This window comes from Maniola hyperantus, chromosome 11 (genome assembly GCF_902806685.2).
Source record: "Maniola hyperantus chromosome 11, iAphHyp1.2, whole genome shotgun sequence".
NCBI classification, from domain to species: domain Eukaryota; kingdom Metazoa; phylum Arthropoda; class Insecta; order Lepidoptera; family Nymphalidae; genus Maniola; species Maniola hyperantus.
Window position 1 is genome coordinate 4356026 of NC_048546.1, and position 23391 is coordinate 4379416.

Genomic DNA, 23391 nt, shown 5'->3' on the forward strand with positions numbered 1-23391 from the left:
CAATATAGATAGCATCTCTTGAAGATGCAATACCGTCTAAATGCATTGCATAAAAATTGATAAATAATAGGTATTATTTATTGAGGTCGTCCGCCAGTCCACGAATTCAAGCTCTCATCTCATTTCAAACGATTTATCTACCTGCCTACATGGGCATCATATTTTTTCTTTTACGCCTAAGACTCAATTGCAAGACAAGCGATTAAAGTTACGCTACAGTACGTTACATTGATTGTCAAAGTTTGACGGTAGGTAACCGTTACTTTGATCATCAACAAAAGCAGTACCAGCCCGAAGTTTCTTTTAGAATGGAATGAGATTTAACTATGGCGCTTGTCCCTAAACCATACTAATATTAGAAATGCGAAAGTGTGTCTATCTAACTGCTAGCTTTTCAACACATCCGTTTGACCAATTTTGATTAAATTTGGCACAGAGATAGTTTGTAGCCCAGGGCCAGGGCCTTAAGGACAGGACTGGGCCTTAAGGACAGGACTAAGTAGCTACTTTTTGTCACGGAAAATCAAAGCGTTTTCACGGGATTTTTCAAAAACCTTGATTCACACGACGATGTCGCAGCCATCTGTCTCTCTGACTTGTGAATCCCACGTTGCTATTAATGATATAATAATTGATGCTTTAAAATTTAACGATAACCGTATGGTTACGTGACTTTGTTGACCTCTCATGCAACTGGATCTAAAGAGACATAACCACCTACTTACTAACCTAAGTATAGATACAATAATCTATGACGTAAAAAGTTAAGAAGTCAATGTAGTGCAACTATAGGATTTTCTCAGCGCAATTTTATTGGTTTTGTTGATCTCTAAAGCTAACAAATACCTAAGTAGGTACCTACTACTTATATCAAAAGCATTACCCAATCGAAAGTTCGAAACACACATTACAAATTACGATAACTCATCGATCCGCGCTACGACATTAACTTGATTGCTTTCTTATTGATAAGCCGACAACGTGTTGTAGTACGATGAATTAGTATTGTACAAAGGACAAAGCCCAAGCACGCGTGCGATGCGAGTCGATTGCGCCCACAGCTTGCCAACAGCTGGTAGAAAGTACACCACCAGTTCGGTTCGGTTGACTTCAGTTGTAGTCAACACGCGGTAGGTATCGTACGTACCGACGCAAATGTAACCGGCCGAACGCGGGAAATAGTTGCGTCCTAGCTGTGAAAGAAAAAAGAAAAACAAACATAAAGAAAACATTAAAATTAATAAACAATAAAAAATGGGTGTCTGTGTAAGGATTGCTGTCCTGTTTCTCTTGGTTTCTGCAGCAGTCGCTGTTCCCGCAGGAGATACTAAGTGGATTCCAAAGATCGATGGTATGTGCGAAAATTACAATATTTTCCTTGTTGGTGCTTTATTTTTCATCATAAAAAATCACGCTTTTAAATAGGTAGGGTACCTATCTTTAAACAGGTCGATTTTCATCATTAAAAAACCCAGCTCTAGTAACCTACAATGTAAACCTTTAACTAATGAGCAGTTTATAACGAAAAGAAATTGCGTAATCTACTAAGACAATAATAATTATGAAAAATTGTTTGTTATTAACAAAACATTGCACAGCGCATTGCTGCAAGTAAATGGTCCGTAGTATGAACTTGAACTGATATTCAAAAAAGAAAGGCAAACTTGAACGATGTTGCAAAAAAACTGTTGCAAGATAGTTCACAGTTAAAAGTTGCGATAAGAGTTTTACGGATAATTTTGCTGAACGCGATTGCTCGACACCGATTGACAATGACCTATAACTGCTGGCAACGACACGCTTTGATGCTTGCAAAAACTAAAACTTTGAGTAAAGTCCATTTCCTAACAGATAATTTAAATTAGAAGCTTTCGATAGAACACAGAGACAAAAACTAGTTGCACAAAAACAAAGTAGTAAAGACAAAAAAATAATTTTCCTTGTATTCTACAAAGACTAAAGTAGGTAATTAAAAGTTGTCCAAATGTGCCAACTGCCAATGACCAAAAAGTTTTCGTTTACAGCCAGGTTTTATTAATTTTTATCTATACGTACTTAGGTACATGTCTTTCTTCTTCCTGGGTTTCGTTTCCGCACTTAGACATAGCCGTTGGTACATATTACAGTACATAACTATTATGTAAAAGTTTAAACTGATGGACTGAAATATCAACGTATACCTAGGTTAATATGATGGGTCTTGAAACTTGAGACCCGTAAAGGCTTTCCACAATTTCAAAGGTCTTTAAATTACCTAAATCCATACAGCCAAAGTCTTGGGCATCAGCTAGTTTAAAGATATAAATGGGCCAAGATTTTTCCTTCTAGAGCATCTACCTAACCACTTTTCTTATGCAATTAATTTCGCATAACGGATGAAAATCAAATCAAATGGTAATAATTAAGCTCGCCCTTTTATGTACACAAGTACCTACCTACCTATAAAGTTGATTTAATAAAGAGGAAATGCAATCGTAATTCTGACTAACATTCCTTGAGATAGGCACTTTAAGATGAATCTTGTAATCAAATTAACTATTAATATTATTCATAAATATTTATTACTAGAGGATGCCCGCGACTTCGTCCGCGTGGATTTAGGTTTTTAAAAATCCTATGGGAACTCTTTAATTTTCCGGGATAAAAATTAGCCTATGTCCTTCCTCGCGATGCAAGCTATCTCTGTACTAAATTTCGTCAAAATCGATTGAACGGTTGAGCCGTGAAAAGCTAGCAGACAGACAGACAGACAGACAGACAGACAGACACACTTTCGCATTTATAATATTAGTATGGATTATCATTATCTGATCAATAATGGCGAAAATTATTATTAAGTAGAAATTGAAATTCGAAAGAAATATGTACTAACATACTAACTGCAAGTAACCGCCGGCGACTTCTTATTCCCTATCGAAAAATCTGGCCTTTTATTCCTTGTCTAAATTATGAAGCGAACCAAGGTTAAATTTTCAGGTCCAAGTCGTTCTAAGTCCAAGGGTTTACGCATGGTTTTCGTTGATGAGTCAATCAGAATGACTTTTCTTACGGCTGCCTTGAATATTTAAAAGTAATGAAAATTTGTTTTAGGCGCATAGGTATGGTTCTATTTTGTGTAAAAGGCTCGTGTCGAAAGGCTGCTAGAACAATCGTTTAAAACGTTGAAAACACAAAATTAACCTGTTAAAAGTAAAACAACCAAATCAAACAATGCAATCGCAACAGCTCATCGTTGTATTGAGATCGGTAGATTTTCTCTAACCAAGGTTTTCAATTCCTAAATTGCCTAATTGTTCCAACTGAAGGCATTAACAATAGAAGCCAAGGTTCGAGTTAATGCTCAGACCTAGTTGCTTTTTCGACAGCTTTGTTTAATTTTTCATTTGAGAATAGTTTGAGTCTTGAGAACGAACTGAACAATTCATTTCCGAAGTGTGATTTATGGACTTAACATACATAACAGGTATATTTACTTCTAAAAAACTGTTTCTCGAGCGTGTGATAGTTTGTTTGTATTGAATTCAATAACCACCTATGTCAGTTCGATAGCTAATAGATGTTTATCTTAATTGTCGACGACATAGACTTCCTATTAGATACAGCAAAAAATAGTTCAAACGAAAAGTAGCCACTAACCTATTTGTAAAACTCCACAAGATTGTTCCAGATATTCCGAAGGCATATCTATAAAAGGAAGGAGTATAAATAATAAATAAATAAATAAAATTGATTTATTTCAGGTTAACATACCCATAATAACAACTTTAAAATTAATAAAAGTAAAATACCAATACATAAAATTATTAATAAATAAAAATAAAAATAAATATCTAGTACCTTCTCTCCGGCATTGGTACTGGAACATGTCTTTCACAGCAATGCCGAAGATAAGGACAGTCGAGTCGGGCTGCAATCATCTGCAGAATGGTGTTGGGGCTGTCCCGCACTCTGCGCACCAACGACGCGCACCGCTTGCGTACAGTAGTATAGAAGCAGTCGATGCGCGCGTCCGCAAACATGCCTGAGGCGCTGCAGAATCGGGGCAACCCCATCAACATTCTGAACGCATTGTTGTAAAGGACCCGGAGGTCACTGTATCGTTTCTTCGTGTAGTTAACCCACAGGCTGCACGTGTATAAGGACGTACAATACGCTCTAAAGAGCGTAACCTTAACACCGGTGGACCAACGAGCAAACCTGCGGGCTATCATGTTTGCTCTTATCGACAGTGCCCTCCGTTCCCGTTCAACATCTGCATCATCCTTGAGGTCGGTAGTAATCACGTGCCCCAGGTACCTGAACTGCTCCACCGTGTCTAAAGAGACGCCAGAGAGCAGCACAGGTGGTACATTCTGAGGACGTTTTGTACCGGCGGCCTCAAAGACCATACATTTACTTTTTGTAACATTGTATTTCAAGCCATGACGACCTGCGTATTCCTCACAAGTCTGTACTAGTCTCCTCAGTCCACAAATCGACGCACTCAGCAGCACCATGTCATCTGCATAACTTAAATTATTGACGCAAACGCCGTCAACATGACAACCGACACGCTGCTTGCTGAGTGCGACGATCAATTCATCCATATACAGGTTAAATAGAGTTGGAGACGTTAACCCACCCTGCCTGACACCACATTCGAGCTGATATGAATCCGACATTGCCCCCGCCCAACGAACACTGTTTGACTGATGCGCATACCAATATTGAAACATATTGATAAGTTCGTGTGGTAATTCTACACGCTTAAGTTTTTCCCACAGTAGATCATACGCCACCATGTCAAAAGCTTTGGATAAGTCGAGGAAGCACGCATACACTGGTGTCTTGCGGTCTGTGTAATATTATATAAAAAGGAAAAGCTGACTGACCAACGGATCGGGCTGAAATTTGGCATGCAGAATATCTATTATGACGTAGATATCCGCTAAGAAAGTATTTTTGAAAATTCAACCCCTAAGGGGGTAAAATAAAGGTTTGAAATTTTAGTAGTTCACGCGGATGAAGTCGCGGGCACAAGCTAGTCTAAATATATAAAAGGAAAAGGTGACTGATTTATCAACGCACAGCTGAAACTACTGGACGGATCGGGCTGAAATTAAGCATGCAGAATTATCATGAAGTCTGTAGGGATCCACTAAGAAAGGTTTTTTGAAAATTCAACCCCTAAGGGGGTGAAACAGGGGTTTGAAATTCGTGTAGTCCACGCGAACGAAGTCGGGAGCATATATGACAAAAAAGCTTCTAATGGTAGATGACATGACAGTCGAATTTGAACTCATTTGCTCGTTTTCATGATACTTAGAGTCAAGCTTAGAGTACTTTTCAAAAAACAAACATAATGACTAGAACTTTATGATGGACATGAATCATAAATGAATGATGGAAACGGAAATTCTTTAACAGCATAATGCCAGGATAGTCGAGTTTGGATTTATAATATGTTTTCATTTCATGAGTTTTTTAATTTTTAATGCACTTGGCAATTTAAAAAGCTCTTACCTTAACAAAAGCTTTTGTACATTTATTAACTTGTATTATGTCAAACAATAGATATTTCCTTTTTGCCTGTGGTTAAAAAAGTACTTCGGTATAGGTAGATAGAGTAGTGTGTATACCTTTATTGTTGTGCAATGCACGTGAGAAATTTCGCGGGGCAGCATCTCTGACTTTTGTTGTCTTCAGATTTATTACCTCGAACTCACTTTATGGTATCTTCATGACCCAGGCACAAAATTGACTCCGATTACGTGATCTATACAAAATTTATTGGGGTTTCTTTTAAGGAATTTGCATTGTTATTAAATATTACGTAAAACTTTACAATTTCTCTTCATACTTATCGATTAATATTTTTTAAAGGTTTTTTAAAGTTGAAACAGGTTAACGTATGGGTAACTCATAAATAACTCATTTTTATTAAGAAAAATGCCACTGGGCACTACATGAGAAACTTTTTTGTATACCCATTGCATAACAAGTAAGCTTAATAATAAATTCTTCGATTACTTTATAGTCCTTGCAGAAAGAATTTTTCCATTACCGCATCTACGCAAGACCTTATAAAATCTTATAAAAATAAAATCTAAAAATAAAATCTAACCCAAGTTGTACCATTTTGGATTTTCAAACCTTATCAGATACAGATTTGTGAGAGAATATGTTTTCTTGCTCGTAAACGATTGAGTTATAAAAGATAAGGCAACTGAGTACTAAATGAGGGTTTACTCCGAATCTTTAAAATTAATTCAGCTTTTTTATCGTTGAGTGATGTGTTGTCGAAAGTAAAGAATGGTCATAATTTACCAATCACGACTAAACCACAAAGAATTTAAGACTACTTATACGTGAGCCGGATGTAGCCTGCAAAAGGATGACTTAGCCAATATTGCACTTCTCTTCTTCAGGTAAAATTATTTTGCATCGAATATATTTCTTCCTTTTCTCTTAGTAAAGTTGTATGCGGAAGGATCTGGGACACGCCGCATTATTATCCCAATACAACTCCTACTATCATATAATTAATGGGAAGGGTTCACGACCTCAGCAATACAACGCACAGAGATATTTCATCGGTTTGATATTTCATCAAACCTTTCTGAAATCGTCATTAAGTCATTTATGACGATCGCAGAAAGTTTAGCAGCCACGATTACATTGGTATTTTCGTTTTCTTAAAATGTTACATTTTGTCTAAAAGTACCGTAGTACCTATAGTATATTTTTTTACGTTACGGTAATATTTCACTTCACATCAATCACGTCTTTAGTAATGGAGTAACGTGGCTCGCGTATAAGAAGTTTAAAACATCAAGATGAAACATCGCAGTCATTCCTTCAAAGTTCAACAGCCTTAGAACTTACCACAAATATTGACAGTGCTTCGACTTTAACGAGTTTTTACTGCTTAAGGGTTCTTGACTTACCTTTCCGAAGGGCTTAAAGTACTCATAAAATCTGTTTATGGCTGCCTCAACATACGTGAGTGTAATTTTTGAGCTTAGACTACTTTTTGCTAATTTTGTTATTTTGTCAATTTCCTTTTTACTGCAGATTTTTGCAAAGAATTTCTTGATTTTTGATGCAATCCTTTTCTGCTCAAAGAAATTCCTGAACCATTAGGTCCATGCCTAGGTACGCAAAATAATGTTTTCAAGTATTTTGTACGAGGAAACTTCAAGCCATCAGCAGCCCCTAGGTATGCGTCTACTGTTGGACATAGAAAACGAAAGTTGATACATGACCACAATTTCTTATACAGAAATCAGAAGTTATCTTATAAGGATTTTGTTACGACTTACGATACGTCCAAACTCCAAATACCGGCGTAGAGTTAGATATATTTATTCATTTAAGTATTTAAAAGCGAAAACCTTTTTAGGGTTCCGTACCTCGAAAGGAAAAAGGTCTGTCTGTCTCTCCGTCTGTCTTTTGTGATGTAACCACAAATTCACGGTTTTCGGATTTATTCCTCTACTTGTGCTAGAAGACCTACTTACCTACCTACCTACCACATGATTCTAGGTCAACAGGAAGTACCCTATAGGTTTTCTTGATAGACACGACTGACAGACGGACAGGCAGACAGACAGACAACAAAGTGATCCTATAAGGGTTCCTTTTTTCATTTTGAGGTACGGAACCCTAAAATCTAATGTTCTACAAAAGAGTTGGATGTTGTACGATGGTGCGGAACCCTTCGTATGAATTTGTTATGCTAAAAATAGTTCTGGAAACCATTGTTAGCAAAGAAAATCTGATACCGATCAACAAAATTAATAGACTCGTTTTCCGGTAATTTCTATGAGAAAAATAAGCAATACCTAAACAAAAAGCGCAACTTTTCAATGTCAATTAAGTCATGATTCATAAGTAAGTAATTAACAGGTGATTTGTTAGGTACATTTTGTAACCCGATAACATCAATATTTCTAGCCTCCGATACGACACGTTCAGACTTTTTAGGAATCTTATCGATTTTATTTTATTATTATTTGTTATGCTTGCTGTAATAACGAAACGATTGCTAATAAATATCATACTTTTTCTTATCTACTACATGAATGAAACTTTATTAGTTCAAAAACATAGAACTAAGAATCTCTTGCAATGCAAGTGAATCAAGGTTCCCACTTAGTAAAGATTGCGAGGCATATTAGGTGTATAAATATTAGACTACTAGTATTAGGCGAGGCATATTATTATTATGCATATAGAGACTAGATAGAGACTTATCTTCAAAATTACGGCGAATATTGATTATTAAAATGATCCTTAATATCGTTTGACTACAATAAAAGTTAAGTTAATTCGCCCCAGTTTTGCACAGAGAGACTTACGTATAGATATATATAGATTAGTGAATATATTATTATAACTGCCACTACAGCTAAGAAGAAGTAACGTATTTTTATTAAAAGAAGATAAAATCTAAGACGAATCAAACAATAGGTAGATAAATATCTCATTGTAAGCATTGTAATCATACAAAAATAAAACAATTTATACTGGTATTTTATTTATACTAAAAAAGGTAACCTTTGTTAATTTGTGAGTTTGTATATGGTTTTTAGAATGTCCGATCTGAACATTTCTTTCAGTGATACCTATAACTACAAACCTACATAGCTACTTTATCCCCGAGGCTACAAATTGTATCATGGGGACGAAGTCGCTATTTGTTAGGTAATAATATTATTGTACACTTACTTATCTACGCTGATATCCATTACTGGTCCTTTGGTGTAGTAGCACCAATTTCAACAAAGCAATAAGAAAGGCAAATGGAAGAAAAAGCCAATCTTAGACCGACCTAGAACAGTCTGCGACCGCCATGTCGGAGGAAAAAACAGAGGAACACATTAATAAAAATCCATTACTGGTATACTACGGTATGCCTTAATTAATATGCTTGCAAAATCTGTTCAGCGTAGTATTAAAACCAAAATAGTTTCGTTATTTTCGATTATTATCAATATAAATTTGTCATAATCAGTTATATAATTATTTGACGACATTATGTTACACAAATGCAGTAAACATATTTTTATTAAAGCCATCTAACTTATTACGTTCGATATAAGGAAATGTAACTCTAATGACTCTAGTAACACTTTTTTGTTGAAATGTTTATTACGGGGATATGTAACTTGAGAGATCATTGCGTAAATAGGCCCTTCTACGTATGTTTTTTGCTTTTAATGATTATTAGCTCTTAGCGACGACATCCTCTTCAAATGATTTTCGAAATTAGTAGGTATCCTAGGGATTATTTGTTACGATACCTACCTTTAATGGAAGTAATCCTAATAATTGCTCATTTTAATATCCCTATAAGAATCTTTGTTGCTTGAAATATAATTCTGTTTATTCATTCAATAGACTTGTAGCTTTTTGAAAAAATATTTTCGTAATGCTACAGAAATGGGTGACAAAATATACATGCAGCTATAAAAACAAAATAATACAATACGCTCAAAATGTTGTCGTGCATACGCACTCTCTAACAAGTATTAATTTAGCAGTTAGGTATTTATTACGCTAAAATTTTATACCTCATTTCAAAATAATATATAGTTATAAAGCATTTTCAGATAAAAGTTTTTAAGCCACGCGATTTTCAACCAATTTTCGACGATTATGTCTACTCATATAAAAATATCTGCATTGTAGATTAGAATAGTAGAAGTACTTACCTATCTTTTTCGTTAAAAAAATTTAAGTTTCCTAAATGAAGAAGTTTCTTATATCAATAGTAAAGATTAAAAAGTTTATCATGACTTAGATAATATTACCATAGTTAAGAACCAACCTAGTTCCTTCCGTTATAGTACTCATGCACTATAGGCCTATATAAACTGTCTAAGGATAGGTGTTCTCTAAAACCGCGCGGATAGTTTACTCGTCTGATTCAGCTCTAAGTTTTGATGTGTCATCGCTCATCTCATATAAATAATATAAAAAAACTAGCGTCGAAGGCCGTGATGTGATTTATTATGCATTCGAAAACGGCTACTCGAGAGTCGAGACGCAAGAGTCAACGAACTAAAATGTAAACAATAGGTACTCTTATATTACTTACTTTATAGACTTTATACTATAAGCTGAGCCTTTATAAAAAGTACACTTTACCTGTAAAAACAACTACTTACAATTAGTTTGAAAAATACTAGTTTATCTTTTACAATCTACTAGATGATGCTAGCGACTTCGTCCACGTGGATTTAAGTACGTTTTTAAAATCCCGTGCGAACTCTTTAATTTTCGGAGATAAAAAGTAGCCATGACCTTCCCCGGTACGCAAGCTATCTCTACCAAATTTCATCAAAATCAGTTGAACGGATGGGCCGTGAAAAGCTAGCAGACAGACAGATTAGTATGGATGGATTTGACATCGACGAAGATGTGGCCGTGGGCTATACATTGTTGGTCTTTCGGCGATTTTGGATATGTATCTTTTCGGCTTCCCACTTGCACTACAGAAATTTTGATCCATTGGTGGTGGGTCAATTTTTTGGAGAAAAAAAATGAGTCATTGCAGAAATGCAGCCAGTATTCTTGGCACCACTCTACGCAGGTATGAGTTGTTCGATAAATAATTTATTCATCATTATCACAACCCATCGCCGGCTCACTACTGAATACGGGTCTCCTCTCAGAATGAGAAGGGTTTAGGCCATATTTCAGCACCTTATTCAGCACACTGCCCAAGTTCAGATTGGCATACTATATACACTTTTGAGAAAATTATTTAGGCCAGATTAATGTTAGGGGGAGAAATTAGTACTTACCTACCTATAGTACACAACAGGTCGAGATGGCAATCTGGGTATGAAACGGGGGGACGCCCCGAACACCCGCTATCCCGCACCGGGTTAGCGCAAGGGCTTTGCGCGTGTGCGGGGCGTCTCCGCCCCGATTGTCATCTCGACCTGTCGCGTACTATACCTTCCATGTCGTAAACCGGGTAGGTAGGTGGTTTGATTGCCAAAGTAAATTTTATAAAAAATGCACTAATTCGAAACAATGGCCCAAAGTCCGTTGGATTTTATGACTTTTTAGGGATTATTGCCTACCATCAATAAATTTATTCTCACATAACGAAGTAATAAAAGTAACTTGTACTTATGGTTAAGCATTTGAGTTCATTATACCCATAAAATATATTTTCATCGCATGCCGTTTCTTTTACGGGTAATCCAATGCATTACTCTATACCTATTCACGATCAATTGACTACGCCCACGCCGCCGAAGTCATAATGAATCTAATTTTAATCTAACTGCAGTTTTATTTTTTCGCATCAGAATTGCACGCGTTAATTACAAAAAGTACTAAAGTTCGCCTAATGAAATATCTTGTCTTTCCGATATTTCTATACCTACGCGGCTGAGACGTGGACCCTAAGACAAACCGACCGGCTAAAGATCGGTGCTCTGGAAATGTGGTGCTGGAGACGCCTCTTAAGAATAAAATGGACCGCACATCGTACAAACGCCTCCATTCTCAAGGAACTGAAAATAAATCAAAGGCTTTCGTCACTAGTACAATTGCGAATCCTCAAGTTCTTTGGGCACATCACAAGGAAGAGTGGTACTATCGAAAACCTCGTGCAGGTACAAGGTCGAGTGGAGGGCACGCGTCCACGTGGGCGTTCCCCAACTAGGTACTTACGGATTTAATTAGATCCGCAACAAACACGCCTGTCTCCGTGTGTGCACATATTGCCACCAACAGAAGTCGCTGGAGGGAGCTCGCACGAGCAGCAGTGATGAATTCATAGCCACGACCACTCTGTCAAGAGTGAACGATTGATAAGAAGAATATCTTAGCTTGTACACAATCTCTAAACAACTCTTAACTAAAATGTCTAGAACCAGCGATACCCTTTTCTGCAGGAAACATTGTTAAAAAAGATAACATTTTTAGACCAGTCAATTTAGTTTAGTTACGAGATTATGTACATCAGAATTAGACACGTTATGCATGCACTCTAGTTTCTACGGAAAAACTAGAGCTCAAGCACGACCGATGGAAAAGTTTACTAAGTTTTTCCACACCAATAGAAATTATTGTTAGATTAAAAAAGTGGATACCTACCTACTTAGGTGCTTTAGTACTTACTGCAGCAGCTTCATTGAAGACACCCAGCCGTACTCAGAGACGCTTAATCGTTACTTAAGTTTAGTTAAAACGAGTCAGAGCTATATCTCTCACATAAATCGTTCTCGTTTTAACTCAATCTTAAGTAACGATTAGCGGACCGTCTCCTAAAATTTCGGGCGGGCATAACCCACACATAAGTTTTTGATTCACTTGACGTAATTATATTATTATGAGCTTAATTTTTGATTATAATTAGCTGTAGATTAGATCTGTTTTTTTTATCTCGGAAAATAGAAAATATGTAGTGTAGAAAGACCCGGGGATAATATAGGTAAGAAGTTAAGGACCTATCCTGTAGATTGGAATTACAAATACTATCATACCTAATGGCAACCTAATGATCTCATCAAATCATATCATATCTAAATCGCATATCTCCCTAATCATTAAGACAAGCGTAACAAATAGTCCGGAAATGTGTCACGTTAAATAATGGAAACCATGTCATATTGTTAAATAGTGCGGCAAGTTCACATACTGAGCATTATTCTTTGTCTAATTGCTTAGCCTTCTCTTACGAAGTCTCATGCCTTTGTTTTTGAATGAGGCAAAAAATTGGTCATGTTTTACATGTAAAAAGTTTATGTCGCGTTCTGATACAATTTTTATACAACTTACAAGCGATTTTTATTGACATCGACAATTCGAGCTAGTGGACTAAGAGCCGGCGCGTGCCAGACCTTCGTTATTTTATAAAAGCTGAAAGTTTATTTGCGTACTGTCTCCTGCACAGGGAGAAACGACCAGCGACTATGAAGTTTAGGTCATGGTGGCTTTGGGAGATAACATGTAATAAAGGTGTAAAAAATCTTGCGTGAAAGTATAAAGTCTAAGTTTTCTATGTTTTCGTTGGAACAGTATTAGGAATCACGTCACGCATTGCCAGACGCTTAATACCGTGGCAACCCCCTGCTGAACACTCTTAAACTTTTTAAACTTTAAGGGTGTCTGGTAATAATTATCGCCCTTTGCGCAAATTGAAGGTAATCTGATTCTGCATTGGCAGTTGGCTCACCCACTACCTCAGAACTTGCCTAAAGAATTTTTTTCATTTGAATATGGGCTCACGACCAATATGTAATAGGTTATATTAATAAAATGAATATATGTTAACACTACATAGGTATGTTAGTACCTACTTTTAGATTCTATTGCTATATCAAAGGGTGTTGCGACAGAGTTCAATGCCTCCAAACTCAAGGTACAGTGAAAGTGCATAAAATCGAAAGTGCCTTTATAAATCACCGTACTTTTTTCAACATTTGTAATTAGTTAGATGTAGAAATATTTACGTATTAAAAATGGCGGACACAATTTGACATTGCACCGCAAGTGGCAGAATAAATAGATAAATAAAATGTAGGGCGAGATTAATTTTATTCGATGAATAGAAATATCAACCACAATGCAGATGTCAGAAATCATAATAGGTACCTACCTAAGTAAATTTAAATCTAAATCTAAATATATAAAAGGAAAAGGTGACTGACTGACTGACTGATCTATCAACGCACAGCTCAAACTACTGGACGGATCAGGCTGAAATTTGGCATGCAGATAGTTATTATGATGTAGGCATCCGCTAAGGATTTTTGAAAATTCAACCCCTAAGGGGGTGAAATAGGGGTTTGAAATTTGTGTAGTCCACGCGGACGAAGTCGCGAGCATAAGCTAGTCTATAATTAAATTGAAAGAAGCCTGCACTACGTTTTTCAAATAAAACTAGCTAATAGGTACTTGGCAGGCATTGCAAAGCCGATCGTGAGCCGTCTATTGTATTTTGATGATACTAATGTCAAAAACCTTCACGCAAAGGCCAACAACAACTGTCCAAAGTTTTAACTCGAATCAGATGAGCGATGCGTGAATACGTAGGTAACTAACTAATATTTTTAACGTCAACCAGGGAATTTATTAGCACTGGTTTTCCATCGCCTTCTGCCACATGTATTTTTGAAATTAATTACAATTTCGAGGTCACTGCCGCCTCTTCTGGCTGGTTACCCAGCCAGGTGTATGGAATGGATATACCGCCATTAGACGGGTGCCATTGCCAGAGCCTCGTCCGTTGTCGAGCAGGTGGTCCGTGGTGCCACGAGCAGGTGAAGTTGGCTGTTGAGGCCCATTAGATGGTATCGCCATTCTTCCTCTTCAATACTTATTAACCAATATTTTACAAACGCGACTGGTCGAGATGGCAATCGGGGTGGTAACGCCCCGCACGCCCGCACAGCCCCCGCGCTAGCCCGGTGCGGGCGAACGCGGGTGACGTGTGTGTGTCCGCCCGCCTAATACCCCGAGCGCCATCTTGACCTGTCGCGTATTATAAATAGGCAGGTACCTAACTGGATGATGAGTGCGACTTCGTCCGCGTAGATTTAGGGTTTTCTTAAATCACGTGGAAACTTGATTTTCCGAAATAAAAAGACCTTATGTCCGTCTGCGGGATACAAGCTATCTCTGTTCCCATCATAATCGTTTGGGTAGGCCATAAAAAGATAAGTAACAGAAAGACAAGCAGATACATTTTTATAATATTAGTAGACGTATGGTTTATTTATGTACCTACTGTTTTACTAATGCCTTTTTGCTGCATTATTATATGTACAGCAATATTTGATAGTTACTATTATTATTTAAGCTTCTAAACCAGGGATTAACTTATAACATCAATAATTATCATATTATGCAGGCTTAAGTATAGGCAAGCGTGTGTTGACGATGTTATAATGGACAAAATTATAAAACAAACTAAATAGATATTCAAGAAGCAGGCGCAAAACTTAATCAACATCAAACAATTCATCGTTTTCAAAAGCCAGCTCTTGCAAGTAGCACGTTTATTATGTGCATAGGGCATACACGATGTGGGTAAATTTTCCTACATTTGCAACGTCAACAATCATAGCTGACCCGACGGCAATCATCTCAAATGTCATCAAGGGAATAATGTCGGAACGGTTGAATGGGATAACCACCATATTGCCACACAGATCACAATGCGTGTTTCGTAACATCGTTCAAAATACACGACATCGACAAGGTTGTCCAATACTACTAATATTAATAAATTGGTACGAAATTGTTCGTAGGTATCATACGGCTAATAGTATAGTTAAGTTAATACGAATCGTATACCGATATTAACCAATTCAGCACGACAATTATTAAGAGAAACTCTATTTTTCGTACTTCTACATTGTTTTGCAAGGACAATAAATACACGTACCTACTGTTCATGAATCTTATACGTACCTATAGTCCGGCTGAAGATCTGTTTTTGTACAATGCGCAGTCATAATACGCCTCGTGTTCAGATTGGACTACTTGTTTTGCATGCACGATAGCTACTTTAGCTCCCATAGGTCAAGTAACAACTGTCATCTGAGGTAGAATCAGGAATAGTAAGGAGACTTTGGTTCGGTAAGTACCTAAATAAAATTCTCGTCTTAACCTCAAGCTATATTAAAAGAAATGTTTATGTTTAATTAAATTAAGTAAGTATGTGTGATAAAATTAAATTAAGCAATCTTTAAAAGGAATTCAAACATTCCATTGTATCGTAATTCGTAATTGATGAATGATGCATCATTACATGAATACCTATTTTGCATAATCACACAACACGATTAAAGACTTTCGTAAGTATGATATCGAAAAAGAAACAAAATGCAGATAAAACAATTCAAACAGTACCGGCTTACAAAAATATAAGCTAAGTATTAGTCATTCTGGTTTCTGATGTAACGTATTACCAAATACGAATTAATAATGTAAAAGAAAGTGATAAGATTATACCAAAAAGATACGTTGGCACGATTCCTCTTCTGACCTTCTTTTTGTATCATTCAACCGGAATTTAATTCTGCACCACCATTTACGTCCACACAATAGCTTATTCAAAAAATGCCTATTTTTTATTTATAACGCAATCAACTCCAAACCACTTCATACGAAACGATTAAATTGTCACGAAAGCATAACTTCGTAAAATATGATCAATTATATTTTATACGCCCGTATCATCAATGTAATTTTATTTTCTTCCTCCTTGCGGTACTTCAGAATTGCTTACTGCGGGTATCTGATTTTGCATAAATTGGTTAAATTTTTCGAATGATTGGATCTTCCAAATTTGTTCCAACAAAATCTCAATATTTTTTTATCATCAACAGTACAGTAGTTAGTAAGTACAGTAGAATGACCCGTTGTTTTTATAACCGGTAAAAAATAGATTTCAGCGAGCCCTGCTCACCCTCTGGCAAAGCTCCTGCACTCACCCAGCCCTCCACTGTAACGGCTAATAGAGCGGAGGGCTTAGGCATACAAGAGTATAGCACTTTTCGAACAAAATATTGTAAGTAAGCAGTGTTTTTGTTTTTTTAGTTTTAATAATAAACGATTACAGAAATGCTGAGGGATTCATGAAACTAAAGCGTTAAAAAATTCTTGTAAACCATATTGCTAAACCATCTTGGCAGAATTACAATTTCGTCACTAGACGCTGTCGCTGCCAACTATTTCGCGATGAAAATTCGTGACCATAGGGTTTTGAAGGCACCACAATCACTATAATTTGGCAAATACTTATTACAGCGATGCTGTGTAATCGAAATGACCAATTTTGTCTATACGCCATTCAATTGTTTTAAATACCTAGTCCCAAGCGAGAATAGACAAAACGTGAGTAGAGGCCTTCAAATTGATCTGTCTGCAATACAGTTCACTCTGACAGAAAGGTATCAACGACTTCAATTATTCCGCTTTCGATTTTTATGTGTAGTCATTTAATAAATTACCCTTTTAAGGTTTAATTTTTATTTTACGGGTAAAAGTTCCGATTCGTTTTTGTTTAATGATGAATTCATTTAGCTCATTTATTTTTATTGTCCATAAAAAATATCAATAATTATTTATAGCTTCCACAACAATTATTTAAGTCGATTAATTTCGCAAAACTTATGCGCTAGTTTTGTTGAAAATTTCGAAGGGAGGATGCTACAGAGTAGGCATATAGACCATGCAAAGTGGCATGGATGTGACTTAGCAGGAAAACGGACCCTGGTGTAAGTCGGGGCAAGTGTCAGGAAGGAGAAGAGTTTCGATGAAAACTGCAATAAAATTTTCTTTGAAGGCATCTTTGAAAAAGGTTTTTGCTCTTTTAGAGGTAATTATAGATGTGAATAATGTAGCTCGCCTTATCTTAGCTTTAAGCCCATTGCATGCAGATGTCTCTTGCACCTACAGTCGAGCTATTGAAAACTATAATTGCTATTCATTCAGCGATAGATAGAGTTGATTTCGTAATATTTTTCAAATACAGTTAGCATATAAATACATTAAAATGAGTGTGCAAATACAATAACAATAACGAAGTGGCATTGTGTCGACAACGCCCGCTGAAGGCGTCGCAAGCCTTCGCGCAATTATTGCGGCACAAACATTAAAGTAATTACATAGGTATATTATACTAAACAATTTGAGCTATTCGCAAAGTGCAACTAAACATCTAATATAAGGAGTGCAAAGTAAGTCTCACTTTTCCTCCAAAAAAATATTATCTCTCATAATAAACCGGTGAAGTAAGAATCGAACTCGCACACGAAGGGTTCCGTAATATCGTACAAGATTATGTATTACTTTTTATTAATATTTTTTTATTTGTATGTGGGCCATTTTCAAATTTTATGATTTATTGCTATAGCGCAATAGAAAGCGGCACTCTGTGAAACTTTTAACTTTTATGAGATACATCTCGCTGACAGACAGACGGACGGGCCAACACGACGCGGATAGACATCAGAGGCTTAGTAATAGGGTTCCGTTGGCACCCCTGTTTCCCTACATTTTGTATAGAAATATTCTGATTTCAAATATTGTTTCAGAAAATGATTTGTAAAGTAAAGCTTAAAGTACTAAACCAAATCCTCTAGTAAGGTCAATTTAGGAAAAGAATATTCAGAAGAAAAATAAGTAGGTACCTAAATATTGCAGTGCATACACAAGATAGAAAAATACAATTAGGAAAACGAGAAACATAAACAACGACATGCAAAGGCAGCCTTATTACTATTATCAATCTATTTGAGACCTGAAGGAGTGGAAGCTTTTGTATTTAAAAAGTTTAAACTAAATAAATGGCGCAGTTAAACTTAACAATTTTGATTCTAATAATGAATTAATTAATAGGTAAATTCATTTCCAAAAGGTATTTAAAAAAGTTTCTCAATAAATTTACTTATAGGTATAATATGCTAATGGAAAGATGTTTGGAATATCAATGACAGAATAAATATATATTTAATGAGTTAATAAAGTTACTCAATATTACATGCATAACAAAATTATACGAGGTCAAGAGCAGTAGGTAAACAGTGGCAGTGGCAATACAAAGTTTGATTAATTCATACCAATACTATAAATGCGAAAGTGTGTCTATATGTTTGTCTGCTTCTCTGTCTATTACCTTCAGTCCATCCATTTAACGATTTTAACGAAAGGTACAGAGATAAGGTTAATGTACTTGAAAGAGCTCTTTGATTTTCTGTGATAAAAGTAACCTACAAATATGCAACCCGAAGTATAAGCTAACTCTGTACTGAATTTCATCAGAATCAGTTAAATGGATGGGTCATGAAAAGTTAACTGACAAACAGACATATAGCATTTATGATATTAGGGTATGGATGATAGAGTGACGCACTCTCAATTTTATTGCATATTGTGTCTGAAACCAACCTTGATCTATTAGCATTTACTCCGTGTCAATCACCCGACATATCCATCCCATGACATTTGCATAAATATTATGCACAATTTGCACTACGAAGTGCAAAGCTTTTGCATAATAATATTTACGCAAGTGATGCCAAAACCCATATCAATGCTTTCACCTTATGGTATATTGCCATTTTTGATTAAACAAATCCAATATTTTGATAACTTGGCATTTATAATAAATTGAAGTATCAAGTGGGCCAAGATTAAACAACATAACGAAAACAGCTACTTAATTAGAAAAAAATTAATGAATGCCAATTACTAACCAAATGATGTTACGACGAAGACTTGCTTACATAAGTTTAAACAAACAAAGCAAACATATCACTTCAAACAAGTCATAATACGCGTTTTTAATCGTAATAGGCAATTATTTAGCTATATTAGTGACTTGTACTCTTTTAAATATACAAAAGGAAAAGGCCACTGACTGACTGATCTATCAACGCACAGCTCAAACCACTGGACGGACCGGGCTGAAATTTGGCATGCAGATAAATATTATGACGTAGGCATCCGCTAAGAAAAGATTTTTGAAAATTCAACTCCTAATGGGGTGAAATAGGGGTTTGAAATTTGTGTAGTCCTCGCAGACGAAGTCGTTAGCATAAGCTAGTATAGAAAATAAGCAATGATAAATATGTTGATACGAGTATGTGAGGTAAATAATATTTGATTATCAAGTCTCGATCAAGCGTTGCGTGGCCGTAAATTTAGTGAAGTTAAATATAAATAAGTACCTAGCTAGGTTCTCTATCATAAAATCGAGCACTTAGTTTTAACTACGTTACGCATCGCTCGTTAGATTAGATGAGGTTATTAATAAAAAATATAATAAAATTAAAATTAAATCTTTATATAACTTGATTTCTAATTTCTTAATAAATATTTAGCACCCATTTATATTAAGTATTACAAAATCGTAAATGAAAGTTATGCTTTCTTTCAGCGATTACGTACAAGTTGACTATAGGATTTATAAAAATAATAGATACAGAATTACATTAATAAAATACGGGCCAAATCGAGAACCTTTTTGGAAGTCGGAAAAAAACAAACAAAAATACCGCCGTAGTGAAACCGTAGCTTATGCGAAAGTGAAACTGGAATGTATAATGGGCGTTGAGCACGGTACGATACGGTAACTTACGTAATCGAATCGGATCAACACATCCGAGATGCAGGCTCTGCACGATTTGAATCGTTACAACGGGAAATCGATTAATTATGATTCTCAATGCACATCACTACTCGTGTACGGAATTTACAGAGCTTAAAGAAATGCGTGGACTCGTTAAAAGACACATTTAGTTCATGTGTTGCTTAATGTGTAATAATGATCTTGCAATAATGGTAATAAGCAAGTGTTACACAAATCGTCATATACTTAGTCCACGATTTATATTGAAAGATTGACTACGTAAGTTCTAAATTTCTTGATTAATGAACTGAAAAACGATAAATGCTAAAACAGCCTGGCTCGTTTCTGATTAGGTATATAATAATTCTTGGGTAGGTGCGTCTAAAATGACTTTTTTTACGCATAAGCAAATGATAAATAAATAAGCAATGTATTTTCTTATACTTACTTACTTAGTTTTTCTATCATGTATGCCTTGGTAAAGGCGCCAATCGTCTGTTTTATCCACGATCTGGTTGACCATGTAAAGGAAGCAAACATTTGCAAGCAAGAAGGTTTTTAGAGAGGTAGATACAAAAAGATAACACTTAATAAAAAAACCGGCCAAGTGCGAGTCAGGCTCGCGCACCGAGAGTTCCGTACTACGGTCGTATTTTTTCGACATTTTGCAAGATAATTCAAAAACTATGATACTTACATAAAAATAAATAAAAATCTGTTTTAGAATGCACTGGTGTGGACTTTTCATAATTATGATACCCCACTTGATATAGTTATCTTACTTTGAATATTAAAAATACTAATTATTAGTTCATGACCACAATTTTTTTTGTGTGTGATGTAACCACAAATTCAGTTTTTTCCCCTAATGTCTGCTATAAGACCTACCCACCTTCCAAATTTCATGATTCTAGGTCAATGGGGAGTACCCTAAAGGTTTCTTGACAGACACAGACAACAAAGTGATCCTATAAGGGTTCCGTTTTTCCTTTTGAGGTACGGAACCCTAAAACCGATCAAGTGCGAGTCGGACTCGCACACACCATCATACAAAATATAACACTATGTAGGTACTTTTTGTTTCATTTTCATGGCGGTATTTTTGAATTTTTTATGATTTTTACACGCTGTGAAAAGTTCAACTCTCTATCCCATGGACAAGATCATGAGATACAACCCGCTGACAGATAGATGGACAAACGGACGGAAAGATTATTCGATCAGTGCAGTATTACACATTCGACAGTCATTAATTCGATCGAGGGCGATCGATGTTAGTAAGAATAATAATTGTTAAATCCACTAAACATCATTATTTTTATGAAAACGTAGCCGCGGATAGTACCTATCATAAATTCATAATTCATACACAATTTAGGTATGAGCATAATATATTGCACGCTACGCAAAATAGGCATTTATTTAAGGTAATTAAAAATCATGCTTGCACAACTAATGAGTGACATTGACAAAACCGTGACCACTCTCATCTGTCAGCGCCTTGAGGCCGATACCACGATACCATCGAATGTTATTTGCACTGCGCTAGCTTTAGCATAAATATAGATATACGTAGATAAGGCTAAAGACAAACCTAGCGGATATTCTCTTCGGCATTTAATTGTCCGCGCGGATATACCTAATTCGTCCTTTTGCGAATAATGGCTAACCTCATAGAGTAATTTTTCTCTTTATTCCCATAAACCTGTGAACTTAGAAAAACGTTCTTAAAAAGAGCGTGCTATGTACGACCAAACTAAAAACTGACTTAAAACCTTGGTCCTACGTAGCGTACTTTTCAGAAACTACAGTTTTGCAAAATTCTCAAGTAAATACATGTTTAAGGATAACTCAAAAACTACTTTTTGGGATTAGCCACTTTTTACAACATTTTTCCATAGACATTCGTGCAGAAAAACGTGAAATTGTAAATATTATGGCTCTATCTAAATTTAATTATTCCTCTCCTAACATTTTCATACAACACATTCAAGCAGTATTCCACGTACGTTTTACCGCTATATTTGTCTCTGAATAAACCTTTATAGAAGTGTTTAGTTTTAATTTTTGCTTGTTATTATAATAAAACTTCAAAGCACATAACCGATTTCATTTTTCATTATTAAAACGTAGGTAATTTTTAAAATTTTACTAAAATTATAAAAATCTATGAAGTGCACTGATAAAATAAATCCTAGAAAATAAAGGATCCAAAACTACTACATAAATACCTACTAATAAATTATAATAATTTAGTAAAATCTAGGTAAGTACAAGAATTAATAATTTGCGGATAATTTTAATATTTAATATTTAATTACGTGACGACATTAAAGTGATTATTAAACAAGACAATACTCTCAGCCTTCATTATTGTAATCATTATCATCTCCCCCCACTCAGTTGATTAAAAAAGAATGGGCGGAAATCGCAGCAGCAGACAATATGTACGACGAGTATCTTTTATGGGCGCATCTTTTGTTAATTAAACAAATAGATAAAACCAACCCACCTTTGTATGGTGTATCAGATAGACTAGGAGACCGTCCTAAAATCTACAATGATATGAGTAGGTACCTACATTACCTAAACCAAAAACTATCTGTAACAAGCTTGCTGAGAAATGATAATCAACAAAAAAACTCATATAATTTAATACATTTTACCTACCTATACATTTGTACATTGTACTTATACAATATATTAAAGTATATATGAGTATTTGAGAATGGATTTAAAGTCCAAAAAAGTGTGTTAGAGCAATAACTAGCAACACTAATTTTGGATGGTGCAATACCCATAGGATTTCACAAAAAACTATATACTAATCTTGCCTTTGCCTTGCATGTACCTACATCAAAGAAATTAGCCTATCAGTGAAAAACCAGCCAGTACTTATCTACTTAATAATAATAAATAATAATAATAAATAATAATACTTCAAAACTTTTGGTGATACGTACATAATATATTGTATATGGAAAGGAAAACCGGCCGAGAAATAAATTGATATGGTCAATGGTTTACCTAACAACAGAAAGGAATGCCATAACTAGATTTATTTAGCTATAATAGCTATACTTAATAGGTAGATCAATTGAAATTTTAACTTATGATAATACTAGATGATGCCCGCGATTTCATCCGCATGGATTTAGGTTTTTAAATATCCCGTGGGAACTCTTTAATTTTCCGGGATAAAAAGTAGCCTATTTCCTTCCCCGGGATGCAAGCTATCTCTGTACCAAATTTCGTCAAAATCGGTTGAACGGTTGAGCCGTAAAAAGCTAGCAGACAGACAGACA

General features: G+C 35.6%; 1 protein-coding gene across 1 annotated transcript in view; it reads left to right on the forward strand.

Annotated features, from left to right (window-relative positions):
- The first annotated feature begins 1037 nt into the window (after nucleotides 1-1037).
- Nucleotides 1038-23391, forward strand: part of LOC117986299 (uncharacterized) — a 59594-nt gene continuing 37240 nt past the window's right edge. Inside the window, exon 1 of the mRNA XM_034973135.2 lies at nucleotides 1038-1351. Coding sequence (XP_034829026.1) covers nucleotides 1255-1351 — 97 coding nt within the window. The 5' untranslated portion in view covers nucleotides 1038-1254. The remainder of the gene's footprint in view (nucleotides 1352-23391) is intronic.